The 9,845-nt window shown below is 48.2% G+C and overlaps 1 protein-coding gene across 2 annotated transcripts in view; it reads right to left on the bottom strand.

Moving 5' to 3' along the window:
- Positions 1-3,584: 3,584 nt before the first annotated feature.
- ARHGAP39 (Rho GTPase activating protein 39) overlaps positions 3,585-9,845 on the bottom strand; it is a 146,478-nt gene continuing 140,217 nt past the window's right edge. For both annotated transcript variants that reach the window (XM_044294416.1, XM_044294417.1), the window contains one exon: positions 3,585-9,263. In XM_044294416.1, coding sequence (XP_044150351.1) covers positions 9,069-9,263 — 195 coding nt within the window. In that variant the 3' untranslated portion in view covers positions 3,585-9,068. The remainder of the gene's footprint in view (positions 9,264-9,845) is intronic.

The following is a 9,845-nucleotide window of genomic DNA, read 5'->3' as shown; positions in this document are numbered from 1 at the left end:
TGACTGCTATTATTTTGAACACAACTGTATTTGATATATGGTGTATATATATATATATATCATATACATTTGAGCACTGTACATTATTGGGATGTTCCCGGTACTGTAGGGGCTGCAGAACACCCCAGGTCCTTATGAAGACCTGACCCAGGAGTGAATGGCTCTGTGGCTCTAGATTGGCCCTATTTCCTTTTCTCAGATTACAAGGGGCTCCATAATATTCAGCATAAAACTTCTGGAGTGTAGCTGTAGTTCCAGGGTTAGCCACAAGATGGCGCCAGTGCTCTATAAATCCTTCACAGACCATCCCTTCTATAAAGTCTATCCTGCAGTGACTATGCAGAGGATCCATCATCTGTAGGGTGACTGTATGCCTGATTTTTCCTGGACACGTCCTCTTTCGGGGACCTAAAAAAATTGTCTGGCTGGGATGTAAAAGTTACCAAAAACATCCAGAATTCTGATGGAGGAAGGGAAGGCGGGTGGAAATAAGGCACTATTACAAAAGAGCACTTCCATTGTTGAGCGCTCATTAGTGGTGACGGTGTTAAGGAGAGGCGAGTATTATTTTCTCTCTCCTAGTCTGAGGTCGGCAACTCTGCATTTAGGGGAAGGAGGCATTGGGTGGGCCGAGAGGGTAACTTATGGGGGGCTGTGCATGGCATGAATTTGTGGGCTGATCTGGGGTCTGTGTGAATTTGGAGGTCTGAGGCACGGTGAACGGTTGCAGCAGGCTGCAGAACAGCCCATGCTTCCAAAGTGAAGATGAGCAGAAGTTAGAACTCCAATCTATTTCCACCTCATGTGCCCCCAAGAGTCCTCTTTTTTGAAGTCCAAAATATGGTCACCCTCATCATGTGTGCTCTAATGTGGCCACAAGACGCCCCGTAATCTCACTAATAACCACATGGGGCGATCCGGGCGGACCCAAGAGAATTTGGCTGAATTTCTGCTTCAAATACATAAATCAGGAGAAATAACTGAGAAAGCTGGCTGACAACCAACAGGAGAAGTAACTAGACTTCATTATACAGTGCATTGGGAAAGTCTTCACACCCTTTCAATTTCATTCCATTTTATTTTGCTCCTTGTGCTAGAAGTTCCCCCAAAATGAGAAAGTGATAACAGAATGCTCGAAATCTTTACTAATTCATAGAAAAGGATAAACTAAGGTTACTTTCACACTAGCGGCAGCACGGATCCGACAGGCTGTTCACCGTCGCATCCGTCCTGCCGCCGCTCCGTTCCCATTGACTATAATGGGGATGAGGGCCGGAGTTTCGGTGAAGCACGGCAGTTCGCGGTGAGAGGCCGCCGGACTAAAAATTCGGACATGCAGTACTTTTAGTCCGGCAGCTTTTCGCCGTGCACTGCCGTGCTGCGCCGGAGCTCCGCCCCGTCCCCATTATAGTTAATGGGGATGGAGCGGCGGTCCAGCGGCACGACATAAGTCTTCAGCCCCTTTACTCGGGACATAAGTCTTTAGCCCCTTTACTCGGGACGTAAGTCTTTAGCCCCTTTACTCGGGACGTAAGTCTTCAGCCCTATTACTTGGGACATAAGTCTTCAGCCCCTTTACTCGGGACATAAGTCTTTAGCCCTATTACTCGGGACATAAGTCTTCAGCCCCTTTACTCGGGACATAAGTCTTCAGCCCCTTTACTCGGGACATAAGTCTTCAGTCTCTTTACTCAGGTCATAAGTCTTCAGCCCCTTTACTCGGGACATAAGTCTTCAGCCCCTTTACTCAGGACTTAGTTGGAGCTCTTTTGTCAGTGATTCCAGCCTCCAGTCTTCTTGGAGATGAGGCCACAAGGTTTACACCTGGATTTGGGGATTTTCTGCAGATCCTCTCCAGCTCTGTCAGGTTGGTGGACAGCTATTTTTAGGTCTCCCTAGAGATGTTCCATTGGGTTCAGGGCTCTGGCTGGGCCCGTCAAAGACATTCACACAGTTGTCCCTCAGCCGCTCCTGTGTTGTCCTGGCTGTGTGCTTAGGGTCATTGTCTTATTGGAAGGTGAACCTTCGGCCCAGAGCTCTGGATCAGATTTTTATGAAGCATTTCTCTGGACTTTGCTCCATTCAGCTTTTCCTCCACCCTGACCGGTCTCCCTGTCCCCCCAGCATGATGTTCCCACCATCATGCCTCACTATATAGATGGTATTGGGCAGGTGATGAGCAACGCCTGGTTTCCTCCAGACATGACACTTAGGGCTCTTTCATATGCACGGATCTCGTGCGGCTAGTCTGCTGCGTGAAAGAGAGCCAAGTCCCGTTCCGGACAGCAGAGCTCTGCCATAAAGCCCAGATCGGTGGAGGCTGGAGTGACGATTGACCTTCTGGAAGTTTCTCCCATCTGCACACAGGATCTTTGGAGGGACCATTGGGTTCTTTGTCACCTCTGTAACCAAGGCTCTTCTCCCCCAAACGGCAGCTCCAGGAACAGTCCTGGTTGTTCTTCTTCCATGTAAGAATTATGGAGGCCACTGTGTTTCTGGGAACTTTCAGTGCAGCAGACATTTTTTGTCCCCTTCTCCAGATCTGAGTCTCCACACAATCCTGTCTCTGAGCTCTACAGGCAGTTCTTTCCTCATGTCTTCGTTTTTGCTCTGATGCATTGTCAGCTGTGAGATCTTATATAGACGCGGCTGTGTCTTTCCAGATCATGTTCAATCCACTGAATTTACCACAGGTGACTCCAATCAAGGTGTAGAACATCTCAGAGATGATCCAGTTAGGCCACCTACGTGGATTTAAAACCCAGCCTGCCGTCCTGCTGAGTGCAGGAGCGCATGGCATCATTGGTTGCTGTGGCACCGTGCACTTCATGCCGCTGTACAGTAATACACTCATATGATCTATACGAGTATATTACTGTACAGTGGCACGAAGTGCACGGTGCCACAGCAACCAATGACACAATGCGGTCCTGCAATCAGCAGGACAGGTTTTCACAGACCGCGGCCCGTGAAAATCCATGTATGTGTGAATGCGGCATTAAAATGTAAGGCCCCAGAGCTCAATGTCAAGTGTCACAGCAAAGGGGCTGAACACTTATGTCCAGGAGAAAGGGGCTGAATACTTATGTCTAGGACAAATTTTAAATTTCATTTTCTATAAATTAGTAAAGATTTCTAACATTCTGTTCTCACTACGGGGTATTGAGTGCAGATTGATGGAGACGCTTGAATTTTTTTAATTTTAGCTCAAGCAGCAGCATAACAAAATGTGAAGGAAGTGAAAGGGTGTGAAGACTTTCTGGATGCACTGTACTTCATTTTACTATACTGCAGTATTGCACTACCACACTCATAAGTTGCACTATGCTATATACTATACTAACGCACCGTAATACCATACTCCTACCATGCAGGACCACTGGACTATCCTGCACAGAGCACCACGTAATGTGAGGCCTGGCCTGGGTAATCTACGGGAGCCATATTGGTGGCCAAACTGTCACCCAGCTTTCTCAGATGCAGCTATAAGAAAGGTTCCCCCTGCGGACCCACAATCAGACGGGTCAGGGCTCTGGTACAGAATCACACAGAGACGCCATCCTGGTTTTAGATGCTGAAATTAGTCTTTATTCCGGTGGACGCACTGTGACATCTGCATCTACTCAATAGGAAGAAGAAGAATGTTAGAACCATCGCTTTACCAAGGAGGGGTCGTTACAACGAGTTGACTCGCATCAGATTGTTCTCATCTCGACACAATTTTTGTAATTATTTTTTTAACAATTATTCCGTAATTATTATTTTTTTAATAAATAAAACAGTTGTAAAAAATAAAAATTAAATAGATTCTGTAAAAACAGTGAAAAAAACAAGACGTAGAAGGCTACAAAGCAAAGCTCTATGGCCGGCGTCATGTACAATGTCGTGTCGCTCTACCGGGAAAAGGAACAGAAAGAAACCAAGTCCGTGGAAACCTCCTCCGATCTAGAGCTGTAAAGCTGGTGGTTGTCGTACGCAGGAAGCGGGGTCGTGGCTGCGTGTACATGTACCGGGAGGGGATTTGCACACACACACGGACCCCGGGATTCCAACAGCGGGTGGGGGGCACTGTATCAATGATGGGGTCAGCGCACGGTGACAAGTCTGGTGATTATACAGTATATCGTGTATGGATCATGCAGGAATCGCGCCTCTTCTGTACACGGTAACAATGCATCATTTATATTACAGATCGTGATTATTATGGAAGAAAGAACGAAAAATATTCCGGTCGGACGCGTTACGTTTTCTGTCCCTTGATTGACGCTCATTTCCACAGAAAACATCATGGCGGTCAATGATCTAGATGGTTTGGGGTCACATGATGGCGCTGGGTCCCTTTCTCTCTCTGGACATAGATGATGATGATGATGGGAGAGGGTAGAGTCAGGATATTTCATCTTACGATACAGACTGGGAAGGGCGATGGCGCGGAGTCGCTCTCGCAGGGCACTGGGGCGCTTTGTGGACTGGCGGCTGAGAACCTGGCAGGATCTGCAGCAAGGGATGGCAGAAAGTTGGCACTGTGCCACCCCTTCCATATTTCTCTATGTAATCCCTAATCACCGAACCGTTTTTTTGTCTTGGTGCAACCACCCCTTTAAATATGACGGTAAAGCTCCAGGTTTAAGGGAGATTCACAGTATAAAGCTAAATATCCTTTTACTGATCAAAAGGTACATCATCCACTCCGATCACATCCAGAGCTGCAGTCATTGCTCTGTTGGTTTCCATTCAGCTCTGAAGCTGCAGGATCTCATTGCTGCCCTCTGGTGGCTCAGTGTCTGAGCTACATCATGCTCCGGTTACATCCAGAGCTGCAATCATTGATTTGTTGGTTTCAGGGTCTGAACTACATTGCGTCTTATGCTCCGGTTACATCCAGCGCTGCACTCACAGTCCTGTCTAGAAATTACACAGTGGTTTATTTCTGATAAAGGTCCTCACAGAAACCTGAAAGAATAACGGATGTAAGAGAACAGATGATTGTCGCACCCGTCCGCTCCAGGCAGTGCATATATATCTTTGGGTGGACCGCCACATTGAGAGCAGCCGCCCACAAGGAGAGCGCACGTACGATGGCAGCCCGATGTGGAGGCCGACACGTTTCTACCTGCAGAGGATCATGGGAGGGATGTACACATCATGTGCACTATAAGAACACCGCGGCGGCGGCGCGCACAGACGTGTGATAATGTACAGAACGGATCCTCATCCAATAAATATAATTTACAGTGAGAACTCTCTATATACAGACATAATACATCAACGCGACAACAGCCTCCAGGCAGCGCGGCTTGCACTAGGTTGTCAGCGACCAGACCAAGAGTCGAGAAGTTATTAGTCCTATCACCGTCCTCGAGAGACAAGGGGGCGTTAAATAACCAATAAATAAATAGTGTTCTAAAGCTTTGTGCCGGACGAGTAAGTGACATAAGCGATGATGTCATCCTGCCAGCGTAGTCACGAGAAGACACATTGGGAGGGGGGCGCCATCATTTGCAACTTTTTGCTTTTTTTTGCTACTTTTCAAATGGTGCAAATAAAAGGGGTGGGATTAGGAGGGGGCGGAGCCTTCACGGCCCGCCAGATTTACCATAAATTCCCCAGAAACTGCTGTAAATTATAGATCAATTCTACGCCAGCCCATAGCTGCACGGAGTTATTACGAGGCCTGCACATCGCACACCAGCAAACAGGAGATCGAGACTGGCACAGAAAAGGCGGATAAATCTGCGCCCAGCGGCGGGTGCTGTGACATTACCAGATTATTCGGCTGAGCATAGAACACGCGCACATCAGACTGTGCCCCTCTCTAACGGATCTGAGCAGGTCACATCATAGAACCAAGAACGAAATGATCCAGCACTTGATAAAACCGTAATCTCCTTTATTCTGTTAAAGCATAAAATCACAGCATCCAGTGCGGGAGACGACCTACGCGTTTCGGACGCCTGGTGCAATCTGAGTCAGGGTAAAGTAGGCGCCCCACAGCATCAGGGGGCATTGATTAACCACTATAGACTGGCGGTACCAACAACAGGTAAATTCCGCATACAAGGTGTCATGTACCGCAACAGCTAAAAACAAATACAAGTGAATATAAAATCAACGCACTCGCGAGCCAGATGATGAGGGAAGATATATCACATATTAAATGTATACAAGATGGGTGAAGGAAAACAGAAACGATTTGCTTATACATATATGTCGCTGACTTTGCATACGTTGGCGGCCGGCCATGAAGGGACTTCCAATAACGACGCAGAAGTTCCCGTCTTAAATTACGAAATATCCAATATGCCTCCCTGTCTAAAGGTTGGCGTTTTAAGCCTCCACCCCCGGGCGGTACGCTTTCTATAATCATCTGTTGGATGAAATGTTCAGCTGCACTAGAAATACGGAACCATATTATTTTATTTTTATATTTTTCTTCCCTCCACCTAAAAGATTTCAGTTTGTTTTTCAGTTGAGTTGTACAGTTTATCGGTCACATTAACGGTGGAAAAAGTTCTGAAATGATTTATCTTTGTCTCATTTATTTACATCACAGAAACCTGACAGTTTAACAGGGGTGTGTAGACTTTGTATATCCACTGTATATGGTATGTGATCTCCGAGCAACCAACCATCATCTGTAAGGACAGGTAAGTATTCAGCACACTTTTCCTTTGTGTCCACTGTAGGTAGGTACCAGGGTCGGACTACTATTCTTGGTAATACGCTTCTTACTTCCTCCCCATTTTTAGTGATGGCGAATCGCCATTGGCGATATATTAAATGTACGTTCACAGGTCACCACCTCGTCTTCTGCCTCCGCTACCAAATCGGTTTCCACCAGGGTCTTCCGGCTCTGATCATGGGGGGCCCGGATAACTGTGAGCACCAGGGATGGTATTTCCTGCACTTTGTAACGGATATTGTTAATAACGTCACCCGCTATACTGTAAGTATGGACCCCGGCAGTGAGGAAAGAGGAGGCCTCGATACAGAAGGTGTGCATTGTGTGTGTTGGTTTTATACTCACTTGTATTTGTTTTTAGTGGTTTATAGATTTGATTACAGCTGTTGCGGTACCGTGTGTAAATGGCGACACATTGTATACTGAATTTACCTGCTGTAATGGTAAATCGATTTCATCTGATGCCGTGGGGTTCTACTTGGCCACGACTAAGAACGCACTAGGCCTTTGAAACGCGTAGGCGGCCCTGCAGAGGGTGCTGTGACTCTGTTCTGCTGTGACGCTTTTGTCCTGTGCTGGATCGTTTCTTTCTTGGATTTATTTTCCGCTGTGGTCAGGTTGATCTCGTGCACAGTGGGCTGGAATTATCGCTTTTGTACATGTTACATCGGGTGCCCCCGAGCTCATGAGAATGCGACATATCCATGGTAACCTGCCTCCAGTTACTCCCTGCCGGGCAGCACCCGGCCAGGGATGGGCACTGCTCACTCTGCCGTCATGGAGCCAATTAAAAGCAGAACAGCTCACTGGGCATCTGCAGCGTTAAAATAATGTGTGCATCGGAGACAGCGCCAGACGCCCCCAGCCATTCCGTCCAGCAGTTGGCGCGGCCACAGGGTGATTCATTTAATAACCAATGTAGAATTATATTGTTTACATCCATTTTCCATGTATTTCCTCTTGCTGGCTCCTGGTAATTAATATGGGTCCCAGCACCAGCTGCCCTTCTGACCCTCCAGCATACCCTTTTCTAGCCACCACTAGAGGGCAGCACTAACCTCTGCAATCCCTTCTTTAGCCACCGACAAAGGGCAGCACTACTGACCTGTGAATACCTTTCTATAGCCAACACGAGAGGGTTGCACCTCTGCATTTCTCTTTAACCACCACTAGAGGGCAGCATCACTGACCTGTGCCTACCTTTCTATAGCCATGCTGATCTGTTCACACATGCAGCTTGTCAGTAGATTGCAGCATCACTGATCTGTTCATACCAGCACCCACCACTAGAGGGCAGCATCACTGATCTGATCATACCAGCACCCACCACTAGAGGGCAGCATCACTGATCTGATCATACCAGCACCCACCACTAGAGGGCAGCATCACTGATCTGTTCATACCAGCACCCACCACTAGAGGGCAGCATCACTGATCTGATCATACCAGCACCCACCACTAGAGGGCAGCATCACTGATCTGTTCATACCAGCACCCACCACTAGAGGGCAGCATCACTGATCTGTTCATACCAGCACCCACCACTAGAGGGCAGCATCACTGATCTGTTCATACCAGCACCCACCACTAAAGGGCAGCATCACTGATCTGTTCATACCAGCACCCACCACTAGAGGGCAGCATCACTGATCTGATCATACCAGCACCCACCACTAGAGGGCAGCATCACTGATCTGATCATACCAGCACCCACCACTAGAGGGCAGCATCACTGATCTGTTCATACCAGCACCCACCATTAGAGGGCAGCATCACTGATCTGATCATACCAGCACCCACCACTAGAGGGCAGCATCACTGATCTGTTCATACCAGCACCCACCACTAGAGGGCAGCATCACTGATCTGTTCATACCAGCACCCACCACTAGAGGGCAGCATCACTGATCTGTTCATACCAGCACCCACCACTAGAGGGCAGCATCACTGATCTTGTTCATATTCACAGCCCACCACCAGGGGGCAGCCTCACTGATCTACGTGGAGGGTAGAGCTGACCTATGCCTGACATGGGAGAGGATACGGCTTATTTTATAAGCTTGGTAATGGAAAGCACATTATATGTGCTGCAGCACAGTCACAAAACAACACGCCTCACAACTCTGGCACATGTATGCATACACGTTAACCCCTGCAGTCAGTGTCCTGCACTCCCATCATGCCTTGCAGGGACATATGCTGCACTTTGGTCCGAGGTGGAGGGGTATGGGGTCCTTATTGCCACAGCAGATGACTCATTCACTCCATGTTGTCTGTACAGGATGAGAATGTGGTGGGAGCGGAGGTCTCTGCTGGAATAATGAGAAGACAGAGACAGTCGCACAATATTCCTGTATTCGCGGGTCCTGGGGGACATCACAATCTGCTATAGAACGGCCTCCATGAAGCTTGTGTCCAGGTGCTGGATCAGGACCCGGATGAAGGACATTTCTTTCCTGGTGTTCTCGAAGATGATACGCGGATCGTCCGACTGGCAGCGCAGACAGTTTGGCGCCATCACCATGGCGAGGTTACTGACGTCCATTTTTGTAACAGCCACATTGGCTGGCTGGACAAATACCTGGAAGACAGAACAAAGTCAGAGTTATGGAGAACCCATCAGGAATCCTTAAAGGGGTTGTAAAAGGAAGCTTACTTTCCTGCTTCCCACCCAGCTCCTCTTACGTCATGTCAAATGGTCACATGATGCAAGGGGATCCAGTCTCCACCGCGGCTAGCGATTGGTTACAAGCAGATGTCTTCCTAGCCTAGCGGAGCATCACAGGCCGGGAGGAGACGGAGACGGCATGCCTTCAGCTGCCGAGCGCACATGTAACAGGTCAGCCGGTGTCATAGGTACAAAGCTGCTGACAGATGGGCTTTAAACATCTGTATGTGGCAATGGCTATTAGCTACAGCACCCACATGCAGTATCTCCATGTGTGCTTAGGTGCTGAAGGGTGAAAAAAAACAGGAAAACATTTTTGGGTAAACTAGGGAAAACGTCCTTTCTTGGAGTGGTTACAGAAATAATCGGGGGTTGTCCTCTGTGTGGAGGCCTTCCCCTCACAGACAATGGGGGCATATCGATAGGATATGCCATTGTCTGATCGGTGCGGGTCCCACCTTTAGGACCCGCACCTACGCCGAGAACGGAGCAGGG

Source organism: Bufo gargarizans, chromosome 5 (assembly GCF_014858855.1).
Source record: "Bufo gargarizans isolate SCDJY-AF-19 chromosome 5, ASM1485885v1, whole genome shotgun sequence".
Classification (NCBI taxonomy): Eukaryota; Metazoa; Chordata; class Amphibia; order Anura; family Bufonidae; genus Bufo; species Bufo gargarizans.
This window is presented reverse-complemented; position numbering and strand designations above follow the sequence as displayed.